Raw genomic sequence first — 23,865 nt, forward strand, 5'->3', positions numbered from 1 at the left:
AACTCTCATAAAGTTATTCACTGCAATCCCCCACATGACCCATCTGTTCAACAACGTCATAAAAGGGGCCCGCATCCCTAAAACCTGGTCCTCCTCCAAGTTAGTCTCTATTCCAAAGCTACTCAGGGACAGCCGTAAGGTAGAACTAGGCACTGGAAGGACCTATCAGAAGTGAACATAGACCACTGGTACCAAAATGCATGGGAAACCGCCCTACTTGAGAAGTTAGCCAACCAACTCTAGCACAGGGACAAACAAAGACACCTTCACCCTGGTGTGGCTCCTCTTCTTCACATACACAGCACAACAGGACAATGACCTATCCCTCCCTCCCAACAGCATACAACAACCTACACACACACACACACCCCACAGATACAAACAAGCCACACTGCAATCAACTGAACACAGCCAACCAAACTCGGGACCCCCTGACCTCTCACGTTATCAATAAAAAGAAATAAATACATAAACAAAGGACCTTGCCATGGGATGCTGATACAAACCCTCTACACTAATAATAGGCAATAGACCAAAAGAACAAGACCCCATCTCTCTTTCCCCCTTTCCCTCAAATGCAAGATGTCTATGACAAAAGTGTCTCTCACTAAATGTAAACGAACTGTGAAAAAGGCTAGGAATTGAAAGTGGAGACAATAGATGCACCTTTCCCTCTTTGTCTGTTCATTTTGTAACACAAAAAACTTTAATAAAAACTAATTTAAAAAATTTATTCAGTATATTCCTTAGATATATATTTTGTGGGTAAACCAAGCTAGTGAAAATGCAGTTCTCTCCTGGCGTTGTTTAGGAATGTGTTCCTACAGGTATATAAGCTAGTATTATACTGTAAAGCAAAACTTATTGTGTTGAAACAATTAGAAGAAAAGAGACATTTCTTCAGTATTGCAACTACATGTAAGAGGGTATTACTTGAAGAAAGTACAGGCTAGATTGGTTCATAGACTGTTTCTGTGTAGCCTTGTACAAATAGTAAACTTTTACCTGTGGGGCGGGCAGAGCAAAATGAGCAATTATTCATGTTATCTTGAAATCAACCTTTCTGCAGTCACCTGTGCTGACATTTCCCTTCTGTTCTATGCCATGTCCATTTAAGAATTCCTTTGTGAGTTGTGCTGCAAAGAGTCTGCACTTCTAAAATTGTAAACTAAGCACAAGATTCTAATGAAATAGGGATAACTGGTATCACTTTCCTCTTTAGAAGTCTGAACTTTAGGGACTTTGGGGTTAGAGTGGACTGCAAGAAACACCAGGTTCTAGTCACAGTAACATGCTCTCTCTGTTTAGTGTTCATGAATTCCATTTCAATTGATTGGGGCGGGTTGTCTTATATAAGGTTTTCTGTGAAAATAAGGGTATGCTCAGGACCCTGTTCTGCAGTGGTTGAAAGGTATTTCATCCTCTTAAGCTCCTGGATACGCTCAGGTCAAATTCTGTATCTTCTATAGCGAAACATATTGACTAAGATGACTTCCTCTATTCAGGTATCTTTCCACAGTGATTTTAACAAACATGATATAAGATTCAAATGTTCAACAGATTTCAAATTCTATTTCCTTTCAGTTATGGATGCAGTAACTTAAGGGTTTTGATTTCATATTTAGTTAATAGGTAGTGGGATTTGATCCTCTAGCAGTTGTGTTAAGGACCTGTTAACAGTTCAGAACGAAGCATTGAATTTACATGAAGTTCTGGATGTGAGGAGAACCAGTTTTCTCATTGCCAGGGTTGCAATAAGCCCAATATACTAAATAGCCACATGAGGCAATATTGACATATATGGCACAACTTTCCTTCAGAGAGGTTGCCTTATCTGAAGACCTTTCTCTAGCAATTCTGAGTAACTTTTCTTTTAACTTTTTTTTAATAGAAAGCCCAAAAAGGAAGAACAACTCAGTGAAGAGGCTGCCAAGGTGATTTCTAGCCTTCCTGACTTATCTTTCATGCATGCCAAGGTGTTGATGTTCCCAGCCACATTAACACCTTCAACAAGTTGCCAAGGCAAGGTAGACTAAGGTGAAGTGAATTGGACAATTTCCATTGATTCTTGCCCTAGCCCCCCTTTCTGGGTCCTATGAAGTGATCTTGCTTCAATTAAAAATAATTCAAGTTCAGATGATTTGTTGGTAAGCAGCACTAGAAAGGTATACATACTTATGTATATTTATTTACATATTGGAGTCCTAAATTTATATTAGACAAATGTAAATAACTGGAGAGGATTGAACCTTTTTTGAAGATTTATCCTTTTTTGTTGTGTTGGGGTGTAACCATTTTGTCTTTGTGGAATACACTGGTAGTGTCCTTCTTACAAAACTTTCTAAACAATTTTTAAAAATTGAAATTTCCAACTTTTGCTCTTCATGAAATTTCCCTTTGCCCCCCACCCCACCCAATTTAATAACTTACCCTTGATGAAAATCCTTTTACTGAAAGCTTTAAAGCTTACGGTCTTTCAGTAGTCTTCTTTTAAGCAGGCTGAACCTTCCCTTATTTTTCATCTCAAGTGGCTTTTTTTTGCAGGGGTGGGGTGGGGCTAAGTGGTTGATTTTTTTGATTTATTTTTTTTAGCTTTTTGACTATTAACAGTGTGGATTTATCATCATTGCCTTTCAAGAGGTTTGCTGTCAATTCTCTTTAGTTAAGTGATCACTGCCTAAGCACTTGATTCTCGAGATCTATGTGTTAATCAATTTGGTTTGGGATGGAAGGACCAAAACTGTCTAAATGTCTTACACTGAAATATACCTGTTACATTTTTTTTGTTGTACCACTATCCCTATATTTTGATTTTGCACAGTGTAAATTTGACATAATCATAGATTGCTATGGTTTAGGCTGTATGTACAGTAAAACTATGGGTTGTAAATGTTTGGGGAAATTCCTATGGAAAAAAGAGAATGCTATGTAGAACAACCTCTAACAAGGTTTATGTGCATGCCTGAGGTCTTTTTGAAATTTCAGTGTATAAATTTCCTCTTAGCTTACACAAAATAAAAAATAAAGTTATATAGTCTGTTAACGTGTGTAGTAATATTGTTTTTCTTCCTACTTTTACAGTACTGCCAAAGGCAGTAGGAATATCGCTTTTTCAGAGAGAAAAAGTCTACTTGCAGAATATTAACTCTGTACCTTAACAAAAAGCACTGGGTTGGGGGTTTTTAAGAGCCAATGCATTTTTTTGTTAACACATGTGGGAATGCGTTCCTTCTGTTGTACCAAAGTTGTCTGGAAAACCAAAGCATTTGGGCCCATTGGCTGGAGTTCACACTGGAAGCTCACAAGTCTCTTCCTAGTTGGTAGGGCTAGGTCAAAGAGGTTGGTGGTCACCTGTAGGTTGCTCACCCACTTCAAAACTCTTCACATAAGGGGCACACTCATTGTGACATACAGTATAATCTATAACACTTCTGCCTTGTGCAGAGAAAAAGGTAAGGTTCCCTGCTAACTGTTTCTGTCCAGTACCATTACAAATATCCTTTCATAGAAGAGCAGTGCTTTGTAGTTTCTCATTTTGCCTTTTCCCCTCTGGACGCTTCCTAAAAACCCAGACACATATTAAAGAGTTACAGTTATGCTTCAAGACAGTTCAGGCAAAAACATTCCTTTTTAAACCAGGCCTTTGACTTTTAACAATCTATGGCCTTTTAGAGTGGGTGGTGTGTTTTAATGTATTTTTTTCTCCTTGTTTTAATGTATGCATTTTTAAAAAGTTGTTTTGAGTTGTGGTGGTATAAAAAGAGCTACTGATACATTTAATTTATAATTATAACACTTTATTCTGTCTTAACACCATCCTCTCTATAGTGTTGATTGCTTTTCAATACGGAATGAAATTTTTGGTCAATATGTTGCATTAACAATGTCTTGTTAAGATATTAACTCTCTTAAATATACAGGCACAGCCTTCTGAATGCCAATAACAGTAACATCAGATCATCTTATTTTATTTACAGTATTCTTTCCATTGCATCTCCTGTGTCCCAAATTGTTTTGCCTCTTCATACTCCCACCAATTGTGAAAATAGCTGCCCATATAAGCCACATTTTCTAATAAGTTGTGGCCAGTAGGGCAGTGTTAATACAAAACCACTATACAGGAAACCCCTGCAATGCTGAACTCACGCTTGTAAAAAGCCCACCTGCTTTAACAATTTGTAGAATATATCCTCTATAAAGCTGATAATTCATTAGTAGTAATGTGTTCTAGCCTCGAACATCCTTACAACTATTTTTCTTTCTTCCCACTTCTAACAACATGTGCTGCATGGTAAAAATAAGTGCTTTTGTTTCCATGCCCTAAAATATTTGGTAAAAAAGAATTCACCCTAATGGTATAGCTGCAGAAAAGAACTATATAGCTATTGTATCAGGACGGTGGTTGAGAGTTAGCTCAAGATTCAAGGCTAGTAGGATCAGCTATTGAAGGCTTTCCAGGAGGGGGATGGAGTAGGAATGCCAGCTGCAAGCTGAGAGCTTCTGTCTTCACACAATTGCCCTTAGTGGCAGCTGCCCATTTGTCTTGATGTGCAAGGGCTGGTGCTCCAACAGAAACAGGAAGGAGACGAGGAGAAGGAGGTTGTCTGATCACTAATGTTCAAACACAGACCGTTAGCTTCTAGTTAGCTATCCTCCTTATCATAAGTCCTCACTCCATCCCTGATAGGACAGAAATCATGGTCAAAGTGTCCATTTGTTTTAAGTTTGGTTACAGGCTTTCTGCTTTTATAGAGAAAGGTTTATTCTTACGCAGATTCTCTCTCTCTCTGTTTAGTATGTATAATATACAGAAAGAGTGAAAGTGATGGGCAACTCAGTCCAGCCCAATTCTAGAAACACCTTTGCCATACAGCTCAGGTGCTATTTTGCATCCAAACGGGGCCAAGGCTCTTTACTGTAGATGGGAGCTAAGACCTTCAGAAACCTCTACTAACTATGCCCACAAGCACTAATTTTCTTCTGCAGTAGGAAGTGCTGATATTACATCAAGCTCCATGTGATGTTTCCGTTGGTCGGCAAGGAAAAAATACGTATACGAAAAGGAGAATTCCAGAATGCCAAGATCCAAGTTTGGGGCAATTACTCTTTGGTGAGAAAACCCCAGCAGAGATTTAAATTCTCAAAATAAGCAGCAAAGCATGCAAATATAGGCTGTTAGACCTTTAAAATATGCCTTTCTGTGTTCCTTCCAAAGTTCTCTCTCTTCCCTTAGCATGGAAAAAGACCACATGTTTGGTAAGTCAGTCAGTAAAACGTGCCTTAGTTACAGTGGTGAAAGTTCCTAAATTATTGGCATAGGTACTCAAGGAAGGCTTGTTGGAGCCCTCAGTCTGAACTTGGAGCAACCATCTCAAACCCTTTTACACATTGCACTTCTCTGGTAGACTGAAGGGGAACAATACGCTTGACTAGCTTCATCTCAAAGTGAGGTGTTATGATTTAGTTATGCCTGTGGTGTTAACCGCTTCATGTATTGATTAGACTTAAGCGTGTTGGTTATATGAGGCTAGTTATCCCACAGTTTCCCATGTCTATTCCTCCACGGGGGGGAGAGAGACAACTCTGAGGGATAATTTTGAGTGAATGGAATCATAAAAAGGAAAAGAGTTGAGCAGGTCCTCTCCCTGCCAAAACTGCTTTGCCAGGGTGTGATAAAATAAGGAGTGGGAAGGAAAGAAATAATCATTTGAACCTCAAGTATACCTTCCTCCCCTTTAGAACACCCCAGCTGCTCACTTGCATTTCACTTTTTCTTGACACGCTCACAGAAGTGATAATGGGAGGACCCTACTAGTCAGTCCTTGTGCCCTGTGCTATCCAAAACTCCTGGGGTTGCGGTGCTCATCTCACTTTACTGGCTGAGGGAGCCAGCGTACAGCTTCTGGGTCATGTGGCCAGCAGGACTAAGCCGCTTCTGGTGAACCTACTTGCACTTTGACTTGCACAGTGCTTTCAAACTGCTAGGTTGGCAGGAGCAGGGACCGAACAACGGGAGCTCACCCCATAGTGGGGATTCAAACCACTGACCTTCTGATCGGCAAGCCCTAGGCTCAGTGGTTTAACCCACAGCGCCACCCGCATTCCTATCCAAAAGTAGCTAAGGGGGAAAGTCCTTGCTGCTAGCACTACTAGTAACTTTTAGGGAACAGTGCCACCTAGAGACTGTATCAGAATATATTGATCTAGCCTGCGCTTGATTAACTTTAAGGTTGCCAGTGGAGAGTTCATCAGAGCATACAAATGAATATGCCTTTTCTATGTGCAGTTACCATTCAGTGGAACATGCCCTACATTATTTGCCTTCAAAATCTGATGTTTTAAGGTTTCATGCACATGGAACAGTAGTACACCCTTACTTCTTGGAACACTTATTATGGTAGAAAAGGTATGGCTTTACTTCTTTCTTTGTGTAATATATACATTAACAACATGTGAAGTTGTGTTCGTTCTGCCTTAATTCACTTTTTAACATCAGAGTTAAATTTTTAATTTTAATTTAATGCTGATTTTTAATTTCAGCATTACTACCAAGGAACATGGTGCTGCAGAAACAGAATGTCTGCTCAAATGTGGCTCCTGTACGTACAGTCAATGTAGTGACTCTTTTGAGGGCTTTCTTTTATATACTTTTGTCACTTATCACTATATTGACTATTCTCTATAATAATCAAGCACTTTCAAGCACACTGAGCACTTTCCAAGCACATGGCTTGCAAAGCCCCTTGCACAGAGCTTTCCAATTGCCTGACAACCAGCTGACCACCAGACTTTTTGGAAGCACAACACATTGACCCATGTCAATCACCAGATGCCATTATTATGTCAGGTAATTGACTGCTTAGTGCTCCTGCTCACTTTTGAAAGTTGGCTTGTAAGGGGTGGCTTGACCCGCTAAGCCAAAAATGTTCCCTACCCCATTTACTGTAGTGAATTATGTGTAGCTAGTTCCTTTTCTGCAATCTGCCTCAAGACACGCAAACAAGATTACATAATTCTGCCAATTATATGGATAATGGAAATATTCCTATATCAAAGAAATATGTCTCATTTTTCTGTATTAAGAAATGGAACAATACACCGTTTGCTTGGTTGTTGTTTTTTTTTATAAAAAAATCAAATAATTTATGCTTGTTGCCACACAGAACAAAAGAGGGGTGGGAGTGTTCTTAACTAGCAACACATCTTCACTGGGAATTTGCAATGTAATTTTTGCAGATTAATAAAATTAGACATGTGGTTCTATTCAGCTTTATTAGATTCTTCTTACTCTTGTTTGTTCTTCACTTCTGCCTCATTTATTTTAATCCTTCGTGGCTTGCCTTCAGTAATCTTCCTACTCCCAGTTGGTTTGTGCTTCTGTCACTAAAGTTTGGCCGCTGGGACCATTCAGGGGTGGTTTGACCCTGTCTGCAGTTATACTGCCCTTAACGGAAATCTCTTTTATACAAAAGGGCTTGGAACTAGTCATACATTGCTCCTCTGAATGTGTTGCTTTAAGCCTCTAGCCAAAGCGTACAGCTTTCAGTCCTCACCCTTCCTCAGATATTACACAATAATTTATTTGGAGCAGACTAGAGATGTATGGTCTTTCCTTGGTGGAGAGTGGCTTAGAAGCAAGATGAGCTGTTTACTCCAAAATTGGTAAGTAATTTCCGAACCAATTGGGGCAGCTCCTGAAAGCAGCCCACAAGAAAGCAAAGCTGCTTTGAAGAGCTGCCTTTGGGAAAACTGGAGGTGGTTCCCTGTGAGGTTGAGCTACTATCGCTCCCCAGCTTTCATGGGGTATCTTTTCGAAACGGCTCCCTAGCAAAGCAACTGAGTAACATTTTCTTAAGGAGCTGCTTTGAAAAAGGCCATAGGTCAGCGGTAGAGCATCTGCTTTGCTTGCAGAAGGTCCTATGTTTAATGCTCTTTAGGTAAGGCCAGGAAAGAACCCTGTGTGGAATCCTGGGGAGCTGCTTCAAGTCAGTGAATACAACACTGAGCTAGATGGACTAATGGTCTGGCTCATTCTAAGGCAGCTGGCCCATGGAAAACTAAGGCTACATCTGTGCCATACCTTTAAACAACCACTATATCACTTTTGAATTCTGGTTCTGGAGGAGACTCTTGAGAGTCCCATGGACTGCAAGAAGATCAAACCTCTCCATTCTGAAGGAAATCAGCCCTGAGTGCTCACAGGAAGGACAGATCCTGAAGCTGAGGCTCCAAGACTTTGGCCATCTCATGAGAAAAGAAGACTCCCTGGAAAAGACCCTGATGTTGGGAAAGAGGAGAAGGGGACGACAGAGGATGAGATGGTGGGACAGTGTTCTTGAAGCTACAAACATGAGTATGACCAAACTGTGGGAGGCAGTGGAAGACAGGGGTGCCTGGCATGCTCTGGTCCATGGGGTCACGAAGAGTCGGACACGACTAAACAACAACATATCACTTTTAAGTCATGGCTTTCCTCAAAGAATCATGGGAACTGTAGTTTGTTAAGGGTGGTGAGAGTTGTTAGGGGACCCCTATTTCACTGAGCTACAATTCTTCAAGTGGCTTAACCATCAGTCTTTATTTCCAAGGAATTCTGGAAACTGGTTCTGTAAGGGAAATAGAGATCTCCTAGCTACTCAGCACACTTAACATAACTGCAGGTCCCATGATTCTTTGGCAGAAGCCATGACTGTTAAAGTAGCATGACAGTGCTTTAAATGCACACTGAGGATGGGGCCTCAGGCTGGGGAGCAAGAGTTGACCTTCACTCCACGTGGTAGTCTGCACAGGTGCTCTTTTGTCATCCAGCTCCAACTTTAGCTAATTCTTCAGACAAAGTTTTAATTCAGAGTGGAGGAGAATTCAGGGACTTCTAATGCTGATCTCTTGTTTGGGGTTTAGCATTATCAAATGCCTAAAACTGATATCTGAGCCTTAGCTTAGCACCTCTAGATCGGACTAGGAATCCATCTATTCAAGGACTCAGTCTCTAAAGGTGGCCTCTGTATATTCACAAAAGGGGCATCATCATAAATTATAATTTGTACGCTGCCCATCTGGCTGGGTTTCCCCAGCCACTCTGGGCAGCTTCCAACAAAGATTAAGAATACATCAAAATGTCACACATTGAAAACTTCCCTAAACAGGGCTGCCTTCAGATGTTTTCTAAATGTCAGGTAGTTGTTTTATCTCTTTGACATCTGATGGGAGAGTGTTCCACAGGGCGGGTGCCACTACCGAGAAGGCCCTCTGCCTGGTTCCCCGTAGCTTTGCTTCTCGAGAGTGAGGGAACCACCAGAAGGCCCTCGGCACTGGATCTCAGTGTCCGGGCAGAATGATGGGGGTGGAGACGCTCCTTCAGGTATACTGGGCCGAGGCCGTTTAGGGCTTTAAAGGTCAACACCAACACTGGTGACTATCATATTTGCAAGCATCTGAGTTTAAACTTAGAAGCAGCACCTCCTGCAGCACCCCTAAAGTAACAATCTGTGTCAAGTGCAAGCTGACCATAAATGGTCCTGGATATTACCAGTGCCTGTTTGTAACAAGGTCAGTAATCCAATTTGTAATCTGCATGTACCTTTACCCCTCTGTCCCATACCAAATGTAGTGGGTGCTCCCTATGGAGGATTGTATGGGATGCGGGTGGCACTGAGGTCTAAACCACTGAGCCTTGGGCTTGCCAATCAAAAGGTCGGTGGTTCGAATCCCTGCAACGGGGTGAGCTCTCGTTGCTCGGTCCCTGCTCCTGCCAACCTAGCAGTTCCAAAGCATGCCAGTGCAAGTAGATAAATAGGTACCGCTCCAGCGGGAAGGTAAACAGCGTTTCTGTGCGCTGCTCTGGTGTCAGTGTTCCATTGCACCAGAAGCGACTTGGTCATGCTGGCCACATGACCTGGAAAAACTGTCCGGACAAACGCCGGCTCCCTCGGTTTGTAAAGCGAGATGAGCGCCACAACCCCAGAGTCGTTCGCGACTGGACTTAACTGTCAGGGGTCCCTTTACGTTTATGGAGGATCGTATGCTGAATTCATCTCTCTCCTTCCTTTCTGGAAGAATCAAGCTGCTTTTTAAAGCAATCCCATTCACTCTCCATGGATGGTGAAGGGGAATTGTGCTCACCTGCTCCACAGGCACAGGGAAGGCAAACAGCCTGAGGCGTGAATGAAAGTGGGCTTTAAGTAAATCACCCTGCAACAGTGACTTTAGCGAGGGTTTTCTTTCTTCCCCTTTTTTCAGCTTGTGATCATGTTACAGGACTGGAAATGGTTGTCTCCGTTGTGAATAGCTCGTTAACATGGGCAATAAATTATCCCTTTGCTCAGCCTACACTGAAATAGTTTAAAAGAGAGAGACAGCCTGACAATCCAGTTGCTGGTCTAAATGTGCCATCTCAGAACTGCTGTTGTGAAGGTGGCAGGTTTAAAGCCACGCTGCGGAGTGAAAGCTGGAATTCTGACAAACCCAGCCAGCCATTTCTGTCATCAAACACTTTAGCATTTAACTTTCTCTTCTTTCTCCCCTTCCTGCCCAGCATCTCTCTCTCTCTCTCTCTCTCTCTCTCTCTCTCTGTGTGTGTGTGTGTGTGTGTGTTTTGTATATATCTGGAGTTGTCCCTCTTGGCTGGAAGGAAGAAAGTGATGGGGAGAGGAGACCAAAGCAGCAGGCTGGCAGTGTGAGCCTGTGTATCAGGAAGGCTGGATTTTCATACAAGAAGCTATTCCTCCTGAAGCCGTAAGCCCAGTGAGTGTAAGAAAGTTCCATGGACCAGGTGAATGTGATCTGGAAGTTCAGCAGGAACTTTCAGTTCAAACTTCTGGTACCTAATTAAAAACTTAAAAATTGAATCCCTGCAACTTGTGGAGGGGGCTCATGTGTTTCCATTAAGAGGCAAGCCAAGCTTGTACAATTGACGCCCTTCTCTATTATTACTTCCTTGGATACTATTGAAATTATGCAATAGATAGGACTCCTTTCCTTTTCATTAAATGCACTGTTACCCAAGGAAAGGGCTTTTATTTACCTGTAGATAGGATCTCAGTTCAGGAAAATGTAGGCTTAGTTTGTCTTGAAAGTAATGGGAAATTTTAGTTGTGACTTACTGGTAAGTCGCACTGAAATCAATGTAAATTAAGCTTTTCTAACTTTCTTGGACTAAAATCTATCACATTCCAGTTTTAAAGGACAATGCTCTGCTCTATTTGTCTTCACTGTTCCAATTTACAATTGTGTACTGTTATACTGAAGATGCTCATCGTAAGATTAACACTCATTATGTAACAAATGTAAGCTAATAATTAGTATATTCTACACTGAACACTATAACGCTGAGAAAATCAAAATTTTAACATTTTATTTTATATTTAAACATTATAGGAGTCAATTGTTCATGAAGCTTTCCCCCCTTACTCATTAATTAATTTTCTTATGATTGAAATACAGTCAATAGTGTGTGTGTGAAATACTCAGAGTATTCTGAGTATTTCTCTGCCTTTGCTGAGCCTTGCTGGGTGGCGAGTTTTATCTCTCTGCTACATTATCGTGAATCTGGCTGGCTGGAATTATTCCACTTCCTTGCAGTCGCCATCCTCTGTTAAACAAGTGATGCATCTATCCACCACTGGCCTGCATCATCCAGCTGGCGAAAGATGACAAAGCTCCACTGCTGCCTTCAATAGTCAGGCTTGCTTGCATCATTAGAAGATCTGGTCTAACAGGTTTGTCTGTTGTGAAATGGAAGAGTAGACTTTAAACCACATAAGTACAGTACGGCTGCCAACATCCCCCCCCAATTCTGGCAGGACTCCTGTGCCACGTGGCAGGCAGAAACTTAGCAGGGGGGACTTTTTCTATCACTGCATCACATGTGACCTGCTTTATTTCTGTTAGGCATTATTATTAATTATTATTATTATTATTATTACGACAGGAGCCCAAGCAAATGGAAGATGACAACTCATAGAGCCCTTCACTCATAAGAAAGACACAAACCAGCTTTTAACATGTAACCAATGGGTTCAAAAACTCAGCATTCAAAGACAGGCTGCCCTGGGGGAGCAGAGCACAAGGAATCTAATATATATATGCTTTGTGTCCACATCTAATCTTGTCCCTTTCTTAAATTTATTTATTGGTGTGTGCTTTTCTTATCTGCCAAATCTCAGGATGGCGGAGGGTGTGTGTGCTGTGTCCTGTTGTTGTTGCTCTGGTGGTGGCGGCACTTGCCCTCCTTCTGATAGGAAATGCTATGCCGGGGGGGCACAAAAAATTGGGGGTCAAGGAGGGTCAGTTAGTGGGGAGTGAGAAATGTCTCTGTTTTTATCTGAAGGGTATGCATACAATAAATATTAAAAATATTGCTTTATTTTATTTCACATACATACAATTTATAGGCTGCCCTGTAGCCAAAGTCTGGTCGCAGCTCACAGAGAATAAAACAAACAAAATTAGCAATCAAGCAGCAAATTTTGCAGCAGCACCTTCATTTAAAGCAGAGGTTTAAAGAGAGCTCTCAACTGTTTGTTTTTGTTTGTTGGTTTGTTGAAACAAGCCACTGGAATTGAGCTGTTGCCTGAAGGCTTCAGCATGGAAATACGGGTGTGCACAGTTGTCTTTTTCAAGTGGCTGCGTTGACAGCAAGTCAAGAGAGGGAGAAAGCAGGTCCACGGTCTCTGAATGTGGTTGCCGGTTCTGGTTTGGTATTGCTGTGGGATTACTGTCTCGTGTGGTCCAAATAATTCACCAGCAAAAAGGAAAGCGGAATTAGATGGGCAAAGAGGGTCCAACAACCCCTGCGCCAATGGAAAAGATTCTTCGTAAAGTAATGGAAGCAGTTACCTTGATGAATAGGGAAAGGGGAGGTTGCTCGTCTGCTGCTCTGGGAGAAACCGGCCCCACTCTTCTCTCCAAAGAGGACACAGGAGTTCAGAATCTACTTCGCATCCCTAGCCAGATGCCACTTTTATTTGCCAGAACCAGCTCCAAACACCTGCATATCCCACAAAAGACGAAGCTCCAGGACACATAAAGGACACATAATGATGGAAATCAGCAAGTGTAAAAAAGCACATTTTATTCAGTGTCAGCAGTGATAATTGAATCTGTACTAATCACCACCACATTCAGCCAAGTTATTCCATGTTCTCTATCAACAGGTATCTTAATCTTTTAAGATTAGTATTATTATTATTCAAATAAAGAGGAATGATCACTCTGGAGCTTTGGTGAGCACTTGCCAGCTTTGTTTGCTAAGGCAGGGACCACCTCTAGCGTCCTGCTTTACCTATGATATATTTCACTTTTCCAATGAAGTTATCTTAAATAGTCTTTAAATTTTATCCATTCTTCCTGGTACTCCTCCTCCTTCTGGTCGCGGACTCTTCCAGTCAGGTCGGCTAGCTCCAAAAAATCCATCATCTTCATCTGCCAATCTTCCACTGTTGGTATTTCTTGTGTTTAAAAGAGAATTAGACAGATTAACAGAGGAGAGAGGTATGGATGACTACTAGCCGGTTGCTGAATACCAGTTCCTACAAACCACAGCTGAGGAAAAGTACTCTTGCGCTCGGATCCTGCTTGCAGGTTTCCTACCTGTAAAGGCATCTGGTTGGCCACTGTGAGGATAGGATGCTGCCTAGATGGGCTCATTGGTCTGATACAGTAGACTTCTTATGTCCAACAGCAGTACTAGCCTTCTTGGTAAAAATTATTTCAAAATGCTGTGGGGTCCTGTGAGCAATGTCACTGTTGTTCTACCCACACTCATTTCTTTTTTTTTTTTTCTTAAAAAAAATCTCAGCTGTACATTTCTTCCCTGCTGTGCTATGGTGCTGCCATAATGGGATAGACATAACCTAGAATGCTTAAGTGTGACTCCTGGTGTGCAAGATGAGCCTTACAAAGTACTCGCTACGTGGCTTGAGTAAGGTGCTTTTCATTGGTAATTTGATGAGTTGCTTCATTATGGTTAGGTAGGGGGTCGGCAACGTGCGGCCCATGAGCCAGATGTGGCCCACGAAGACCATTTTACTGGCCCACGAGCCGCCCCTGAACTGAGCCGCCCACTTGGCGAGTCCCCCACGCACTGCACTAAACTGGCACGGCGCGGGGACTCGCCGAGTGGCACCGGAAATTGAGTCTGCACTCGCGCAGATACTGGAAATTGCGTCTGCGCATGACCAGACGTCGAAAATCGCTTCTGCACAGGTGCGATTTCCGGCACCACAGATATGCGCAGAAGCAATTTCCAGCGTTGCGCTGCATCAGTCATGCCCATGGACGATCTCTGTGGGAGTGCTCTGGCCCATGGCCAGTAAACCTGGGTTAGGTGAACATAATAAGAAGCTTGCTGGATCAGGCCAATGGCCCATCTAGGCCAACACCCTGTTCTCACAGTGGCCAATCAGAGATGCCCATGGGAAGCCAGTGAACAGGCCCTGAATGCAACAGCGGTCTCCTCACTTGTGATTGTGAGCAATTGGTACCGTATTGGCCCGAATATAAGCTGCACCTTTAAAATTCAAAGGGTGAGGGGAGAGGGGGGGAAAGACAATACCCAAATATAAGCCCCTCCCTTAAAATTCCGCAGGCACTCACACCCTTCCATTTTACTGTATGTCTTCTTCAGAAGCAATATCATAAAAGCTAATTTTTGTAAGGTCACAAATTTAAGCTGCACTTTAACTTTTCACCATTGGAATTGCGGGGGGGGGGGGGGAGTACGTCTTATATTCGAGCCAGTGCAGTATTCAGAGAAGAAAGAAGTGACTTTATTATGGTTTTTAACCATGTTTTGCAAACCTTTTTCAAATACCAGGTTCGCACTTAATGGTGCCATACGTCCGTATTTTCCCAGACATGTCCTCTTTTTCAGAGGTAAAATCACCATCTGGGTGGATTTTTAAAATTTTGCAAAATGCCCAGGTTTTGATTTTTGTACCATTTGTTTGTGACACCGGCAGCCGGCTGAGTGAGTGACGTGGCGCAAACTGGGGCGACCTTCGCGTGGCTGCTCTAGGCCTCGTGTTGTTTCCAGTGGCCATGAGGCCAGAGGTGGCCTTCCCAGGGCCGCTCAGCCTCGCATGGTCTGGAGATGCAGCTTCTCGTGAGCAGGAGGTCCAAGATAGCAAAGGTAAGAGAGGGGAGGGGAGGAGGGGGTGAGCAGGCGGGCGAAGAAGGGGTTAGTGACAGGGAGGGGCTGCCCCAAATTTTTCTCACAAAATGTTGGAGGGGAGGGCATTTCATTTCATTTTTAATTGTCGTTATTAAATATTTCAACACACTTTTTCTCTTTTACTGCACACACACACTATTAATACTATTTTTCTTCCTCCCCCCTTCCCCCTGGCCCACCTACAAATGGCAAATGCATCCTCTTTTTTGCTCTTCAAAATATGGCAACCCTGTTTAACTGCTAGGGACGTGGGTAGCGCTGTGGGTTAAACCACAGAGCCTAGGACTTGCCGATCAGAAGGTCAGCGGTTTGAATCCCCATGATGGGGTGAGCTCCCGTTCCTTGGTCCCTGCTCCTGCCAACCTAGCAGTTCGAAAGCACGTCAAAGTGCAAGTAGATAAATAGGTACCACTCGGGCGGGAAGGTAAACGGCACTTCCGTGCGCTGCTCTGGTTTGCCAGAAGTGGCTTAGTCATGCTGGCCACATGACCCGGAAGCTGTATGCTGGCTCCCTCAGCCAGTAAAGCAAGATGAGCACCACAACCCCAGAGTCTGCGACTCGACCTAACGGTCAGGGGTCCCTTGACCTTTACCTATCTTCTAGATCAAGAGTAGCCAACGTGGTCCCCTCCAGATGGTCCCCTCCAGACGCCGTGGGCCACAACTCCCATCAACTTGAGGCAGCATGACCAAAGGCCAGGGATGATTGAGTTGTAGTCCAAAATTGATGTCTGGAGAGGAGCATGCTGGGCAGCCCATTCTAGATAATTAAAAACAACAATAGTAAAGCCGCACTTCATAAGATTCAAAACCCCTGACTTGAATAGGTGCAGAATACAATGTGCAAAAATGGGAGCTTATATTTCACCATCTTGACCAATCTGGCCGTCAAACCTTGACAAATGACAGCAAAAACACATTGACAGCTATGTGTATGCCGGCTCCCTCGGCCAATAAAGTGAGATGAGCGCCACAACCCCAGAGTTGCTCGCAACTGGACCTAATGGTCAGGGATCCCTTTACCTATTTAACCACTGGTCTGCCTTTGGATTTGCAACCACTAGCACGCATTTGCACACAAAGACAAATCTAGGATTTGTTGTCGTGTCGTAATGAGATTAAAGGACCAGGAAGAGGCAAAGCAGCTGTGAGCTCCTCCTGGTGAGCCATAGTTTGGCTTACAGTGTCCTGTCAACCAACCCAAAGAAAGAGTGGGGAGGAAGTGGCACAAAATTCAACTTCAATAAACTGATGCAATCTTTTCTAGCTGTGTAAGGTTTTTATTGGATGCCATATGTATGACATCTAAGAACTAGACACATGGCCAATATGAGAAGGTTTTTCAACATCTCCCTCTGAATCCTGCTGCTTGGGGTGTGGGGTGTGAAGATAGCAGGGGTAGGAAATGTCTCCATGGTTTCTTTTCTGTGTCTCCTTAAAAATAATAATAATAGCAATGCCATTTATCTCCCTCACCCCATCCAACCATTCTTAAGCCAGCTCAGTGTAATTATAGTAAATGCTACAATGGTACCTCGGGTTACATACGCTTCAGGTTACAGACTCCGCTAACCCAGAAATAGTGCTTCAGGTTAAGAACTTTGCTTCAAGATGAGAACAAAAATTGTGCTCTGGTGGCGCGGCAGCAGCAGGAGGCCCATTAGCTAAAGTGGTGCTTCAGGTTAAGAACAGTTTCAGGTTAAGAACAGACCTCCGGAATGAATTAAGTACTTAACCCGAGGTACCACTGTATAGGTGAACAACTCATTTCTCTTACTGTAAATGTTCACAATAAATATAAATTATTTCCGCACATTGTAAAGATTAGGGCCTGGGTGGTATAGTGACTAGGACAGGGGTCAGCAAACTTTTTCAGCAGGGGGCCGGTCCACTGTCCCCTGGACCTTGTGGGGGGCCGTACTAGATTTTGGGGAAAAAATAAATGAATGAATTCCTATGCCCCACAAATAACCCAGTGATGCATTTTAAATAAAAGGACACATTCTACTCGTGTAAAAACACGCTGATTCCTCGGATTGAGAAGGCGGTTGGGCCGGATCTGGGCCCCGGGCCTTAGTTTGCCTACCCATGGACAAATCCCCACTTAGCCTTGGTGCTCCCTGGCTGCTCTTGCTCTCGTTCAGTTTAATTTACCTCACAGAGTTGTTGTGGGGATGGCAGGGTGGACAATCTGTGAGCTCCTCAGATGTAGGGCAAGACAAACATGTAGTTAAATAGGCAAGCCAGGCTTTTGCATGTACAAAATGTAAACGACATTTTCCCAGTATCTGGAATATTGTTAAATGCAAGGAGCCTGGATGGGTGGGTTGGATTCCCCTCTGTGCTGATTTCTCTTCCCTGCTACCACAGTAACCACCCCAGGAGAGCCATGTCAGCTCATGCCATCAGATAAAGAACACATGCAAACTGCAATAGTTCAAGCAAAGCCTAGCTTTTTAAATTTACGTCAACATGTTATTTACCATATCCATGACATTTTGCAACCTACAATGGTTTGGTATAACTAGTAAAAACAAAACAAAAAATCTTTTCCAGCAGGGATCTATTCCATGCAGGATAAGTGGCTATAATATTGTTTCCAGGTTTATGTAAGCTACTGAGACAAAAACAAATTGTTGGCTCTTAATTGTGTGTGCCTATTCCAAAAGCAAGGATATTTCCATTTCAACTGCAAATGAAAGACAAATGCAATCCATTTATAACTAGGGACCTAGTTATAATGGCCAACCTCCCTCTCTCCTTGCCCCCACACAACAAACTAGTGCTCCCAAATAGATGCTCCAACACACCTTAGCCAATTTCTTAATAAACTGGTGTTCCTTCCCTATTTACTTAGAGGTTTAAACACTACGTTAGCAAAAAAACCTATTGTTTTACAAGGTCCTATGACTACACAGTCAGTGCTAAGCAGGCAAGCTTCAATGGGTGGCCTTTTGGGTGTTGTTGGACTACATCTCCCATCGTCCTTGACCATTGGCCATGCTGGCCGAGGCTGATGCAAGTCGGAATCTAGCAATAACTGGAGGGAAATCAGTGCTATTTTTCTTGAATACATCCCTTGTTCTCTTATAATGGCAATGGCACTCCCCTGGGAGGTTCCAGTAAGTTCCGGCTGGAAAACCCCTCTGAGGGCAATGCACTGGTTACTCTTGGTTAGGAACATAAGAAAAGGAGCCCTGATTTCTCAGACCAAAGGCTCATCTGGTCCAGCATCCTATTCCCCAAAGCAGCCCATTGAATGCCCCCAGGAAGCCCACAAACAGGATGTTGGGGAAATGGTCCTTGCTCCCCAGCGTCCGGTCTTAGGGGAATGTTGCTTCTGATCATGGAGGCAATATTAAGCCATTATGACCATACTCTCAGACTGTCCCTATTTTCCAGGGACAGTACCAGATTTACAGAGTCCGTCCCGGTTTCTGATTTGACCTGAGAATGTCCCACTTTTCCTTAGGACATCCTCGTTTTCATCTGAGAAATGTTGGAGGGTATTGAGTTATGCAACCCTCAAGCCAAAAAGTTAAGTAACTATGCAAGCTTTACAAGACATCCGAAGACAGCCTTGTATAGTTTTAGTATGTTTTTTATATATGTTGGAAGCTGGCCAGAGTGACTGGGGCAACCCAATCAGATGGCTGGAGTATTATTATTATTATTATTATTATTATTATTAATAATAATAATAATAATAGAATAGGACATCCCTATTTTCATTGGAGAAATGTTGGAGGGTATGCACGACTCGTAACCATTGATAATTTTATCATATATGAATTGGTCTTTCAAAGCCATCCAAAGTTGGCGGCCAACACTTGATCTTGTGATATGCTTGTGGTGTACAGCTACTTTGAAATATGCTCTAAGCACAGATATTTCAATTCTTATTCCATTATAAATCTGTAATACAGAGTGCAGAAGTAAAACAACTGCTGCTATCACAAACGATGGACAATTTAGCACAGTGAACTTTTCATTATTATGAAGCCGTCCTGGATTTATTGAGGTCAGGTGGTGTTAAGCATTGCAGCTGGTCAAGATCTCCCATTGCTAGACCAGTTGGAGAACTATTGATCAGGTTTCATGCACACTATGGTGCTGTGGGTGGGGAGGGGGGATGTGATAGATGCATCTCAGGATTAACACAACAACACTTACAAAAGCCTTAAAAGTTAGATCAGTATTATTATTCCCATTTCACTGAGAGGGAACTGAGACTGAGAGAGAAAGGACCTAGTCAAAGCTACGGCATGGGCCCATGGCTGACCTAAGGTTCGAAACCAGGATGTCCTGCTGTAGCTTATGCTTTTAACCACTATCCCAAGAAGCTTTGGGGCTGCTGGAAAAGGCTGGGTTAAAAATCTCAGCAGGATCCTGCCCACCCACTTCCCTGCCAGCTGAGATCCACACATCCCTTTCTTGGTCCGCATTTTTGCTTTGCCTGGCCACCCACACTAGACCCCGCCTCCAGGAAGCAGTTGGAGGGGAAACAGCTGCATATGTCAACACACAGCAAGGGCCTAGGATGGGAGAAAAAGAAATAAGCAAGGAGGGCAGCACCCCAGAGAGGATAAAGGGGCAAATGGAAGGCCCTCTTGGGATTTGTGGCTTTGAGCAGTTCTGCCCTGAAGAATCTGCAAGAGGATATAGAGTGCGTTGCTTTGAGAAGGTTGGAGGAAAGCACCCTTCCGCACCCAGACCAGCTGCATTTCAATTATTTTGACAGACTTAAGTTTCTAGGCCTGAAGAAGTGATCAGAAATGTGAAAAGGTGTCTGCTTTGAGTACTGCTGCTGTGAGGGCTGGAAGGAATACCTGCTCCCCGCTGCAATGCCCATCTCCACTTGGCCCAGGGGGCAGAGCCCAGACTCACCCTGGGAGGCCAGAGGGACGGTGCTGGAACAACTCATGGGTTGGGGCAACTGCCTAAAATGTTTTAAACGGTTTTAATTTTGGTTCCTCTGTTTGGTTTTTGTTGGGTTGTGATTGGTTAAATGTTAAGTTGGGGTTGGCGGGAAAGACACTTTATTCCATGTGGAATGCTTGGAGATCACCGGTACTTGGTGTCAGTAGTTGTATGCTGATCTAGAGGCAGAGTTTAAAAGGCAAATATTACTGTTTATTTGACAAGGAGAGTTTGGTAAGGAAGGATTCAGGGTCCACAACTATTACAAGTGGGAATTTGGTGCTCTAATGGATGGATAGATCACCACAACTAAATGTGTTTGTGGAGGGTTATTGGTTTATTTTGTTTTTGTTCCGGTTTTTATTTTTATTTTTTTGTGTTTTTATCTTGCACTTTTACGCTGTTGATCGCCTTGAGATCTTTGGACAAACAAACAAAAATGGATAAGCAATGGGATAATAGCAAGAAAGAAAGACCTTCTCTCCATGCTAAAACAAGTGTCACCTCAAACAGGTTAGTGCCACTCCTTGGTGGTGATATGGTTTCCCCAGGGGCGTAGGAAAGTGGGGGGGGTCACCCCCCCAGGTGCCATCATGGAGGGGGGTGACAAATTATCAAGGAACAATTACTGCCCTACTAGGGCAGTTCATAAAAAACTTTTTTTTGAAAATGCCTGCTCCAAAGGTCTTATCTTACTACACTAGGGATTATATAGCTACATATGAAATTTCATGCGTATCAGTTAATATCTTGACCCTCCTCCATGAAAATAGCAGTTTACTTGACCGTTTTCCTATGTCGTGAAGGCTGAAATTTCAACAAAACACATGTTTTTGCTAGACTCTTTTCGGGCACCTTCTTCTTTAGGCAAGCATACCTTGATGCTTAGGAAGTTGAAGTAATTTTAATCTTAATATTTTAGCTTTTGTATGTTTTAAAGTAGGATTGTTAATTTTTCTTGATTTTACTGCTGAGGTGTTTTTTTTGTTTTTTGTTTTGTTTTGGTAAACCACTTTGCAGGTTTATCAAAATAAATTTTATTAAATAAATAAACAATAAATATAAATAAAATAACACAAGCCAAAACACAATCCATCCTGTAGATTTAAGTATCTGTCCATAGTCATCTACGTGTTATCAGAGGCTCAGAATCCACATTCCTTTGTAAGAAAATATGAAAGAACGTAAAACCATTTTTGCAGGCAAAAAAAATAAATCAAAAAATCGGGGGGGGGGGATACATTTTCCGCACTGGGTACCACCTGACCTTTCTATGCCTCTGGGTTTCCCCCTCATTTTTTAAAAATGAGAACAGACTGCAGCACAAAATTAGTACAGTAGTAAAGTTACTAATGTTCATGTCAACAGATAGTGTAGCCATGTGTCCTACTTTGCAAATGACAATCCTCTATTTGAAGGGCTGTCAGAGGCTAGTCTCTTATTTGAAGGAATATTCCTAGGGCACAGGCCCATAAAGGCCCATAAAGACTGGAGCTTATTTAATTACACCCCTGGACTCCTCTGTTTGAAGGCCTGTCCAGCACAAGCCCACTTTAAGGATAAAGAGCCATAATAAGAGAAATCAACAATCAGTGGTCAGAACAGCAAACTGAGCCAGCACACAGATCACTTCATTGCAATCTCCCCCCCTACGGTGAGAGGTTTTTCTACTTAAATGGCTGCAATTATTTCTATATTCGTCTCTATACAAATAAATCAGCACATACTAATTTATGCAAATCTATTTATTCCCCCGTCCTTGTTGATTTGTAAGCAGCCATCCTATCAGTAAATATGATAGCAGAAAGCAAGGCTGGAAAGTCTTGCCCTCCTTAAGATTCCTGACCCTCCGTTAAGTGCAAGCTTACAATGGTAATTCCAGGAAGCATTATATTGGAAGTGGATGCATAGGGTATTTAAAGTTTTTAACATGTTCCAATGGGTTTCCACTGATCTCCCACTTTTGAGGCTTCCGAGATCCTAAGAAATCAAGCACTTTAGATTTTGCGTAGTTTCGTTCCAGTGCGTTGGCTATACAGTATTCCTGGCAGTGGCCCAAAAGCCGCTTCAAGCCAGTCCTTGTGCGAGAAGATGACTGTGTTGTTGGCATATAGTAAGATGGGAACATGGATGGAACTGAGCTTCAGGCAATGGCCATCCACCCTGCGTAAATGGGGTGCAAGGATGTTTAAGAAAAGGACATTGAATAAATTGGGGCAAAGACGCAACTCTGTTTTACCCTTTTGTTGGCAATGATATGGGGGGGGGTTAGCCTGCCTGATGGGGAGCATCTCACCTGGCAGCACGTGGAGGTGTGTAGCTTTCTGATGAGAAAGAGTAGCCTGTCATCTGTGTCCAATTTGGACAGTTTGTTCCAGAGCAGCTTGTTCAGGATTGAGGCAAAGGTTACGTTTAGGTCCAGAAACACAGTATTTTGTTGAGGAGCACTAGAGTATTTATTCACCAGGTGGGAAAGTATGACCCAATGATCCAAGGTGGTTTTTCCCTGGCAAAAGCCCACCTGCTCAGGGCCTGGTAATGCAAAATTGGCATATCCATTGGATAAACTTTCCCAGAAGATGTTTAGCATAGAGTTTCCCCTCTATGGAGAGGAGGATTATTGGTCTGTCTTTGGATGGTACTGTGCGCTTTCCCTTATTGTATATTGTAACGATGATTGCACTCATCCATGCCTCTGGCATAAGTAGGACTGGGAATTTGCCCTGCCTGAGAACCTGGAGAGCCTCTTCCAGTTGGTCAGTACCGCTACCTCAGACAATACTGAGGTAGATGAAGAGTTTGGATTCGATATCCCGCCTTTCACTCCCTTTAAGGAGTCTCAAAGCGGCTAACATTCTCCTTTCCCTTCCTCCCCCACAACAAACACTCTGTGAGGTGAGTGGGGCTGAGAGACTTCAAAGAAGTGTGACTGGCCCAAGGTCAGCCAGCAGCTGCATGTGGAGGAGCGGAGACTCGAACCCGGTTCTCCAGATTACGAGACTACCGCTCTTAACCACTACACCACACTGGCTCCCATAGGCCATGCTGGCTAGGACTGGTGCCAGCTAGAATCCAGCAATATTGGGAGAGACAGAGGTAGCTTCCCCTGTGGATTCATTTTTTAAATCTGCAAATACAGTGGAACCTCGACTTACGTACGGCTCTGTTGTTGTTGTTTAGTCGTTTAGTCGTGTCCGATTCTCTGTGACCCCATGGACCAGAGCATGCCAGGCACTCCTGTCTTCCACTGCCTCCCGCAGTTTGGTCAAACTCATGCTGGTAGCTTCAAGAACACTGTCCAACCATCTCGTCCTCTGTCGTCCCCTTCTCCTTGTGCCCTCCAACTTTCCCAACATACGGCTCTACTTACGTACGATTCCAGTTACGACCTTCAGTAGGTGCTTCGACTTATGAACTTTCCTCTAGATATGAACAGAGGCCTTGCCAGCAGCCTGGAGCTTGCCCGGCCGGCTGCGGAGCAGCGCTGAGGCCTCTGCTGCCAGGGAGAAGGAGCCCATCCCACCCCTGAAGCTGTGGAAGAGGTGCCGCCTACAAGAGGCACAGCAGGGCACACTGCAGCCCCAAACCCTGCCGAGGAACTAACCTGAGGAAGTTCAGAGAAGAACCTGGCCTGGCAAGAAAAAAAAGTGACCCTGGCTGAAGTGAACCAGCTCTTTGCTGACCCTTGCCGCACCCCCAGCTTGTAGCCAGGTAAGCCCGCCCACCCTCAGTGCACGTAAGAAAAAAAAAGTTTTTTTCATCTACAATACTGT

General features: G+C 43.3%; 1 protein-coding gene and 1 long non-coding RNA gene across 6 annotated transcripts in view; both read left to right on the forward strand.

Moving 5' to 3' along the window:
- AFTPH (aftiphilin) overlaps positions 1 to 3,043 on the forward strand; it is a 40,809-nt gene extending 37,766 nt beyond the window's left edge. For all 5 annotated transcript variants that reach the window (XR_014546321.1, XM_083606450.1, XM_083606452.1 and 2 more), the window contains one exon: positions 1,892 to 3,043. Coding sequence is in view for 4 of the 5 variants with exons in the window: in XM_083606450.1 (XP_083462576.1) it covers positions 1,892 to 2,036 (145 nt within the window). In the remaining variant the exon portion in view is untranslated. The remainder of the gene's footprint in view (positions 1 to 1,891) is intronic.
- The window catches only part of LOC310759510, a 121,061-nt gene that overhangs the window by 73,762 nt on the left and 23,434 nt on the right, over positions 1 to 23,865 (forward strand). The gene's annotated exons all lie outside the window — the stretch shown is intronic.

The sequence above is a fragment of the Podarcis filfolensis genome, assembly GCF_964270895.1.
Source record: "Podarcis filfolensis genome assembly, chromosome: 3".
Taxonomy (NCBI): Eukaryota; Metazoa; Chordata; class Lepidosauria; order Squamata; family Lacertidae; genus Podarcis; species Podarcis filfolensis.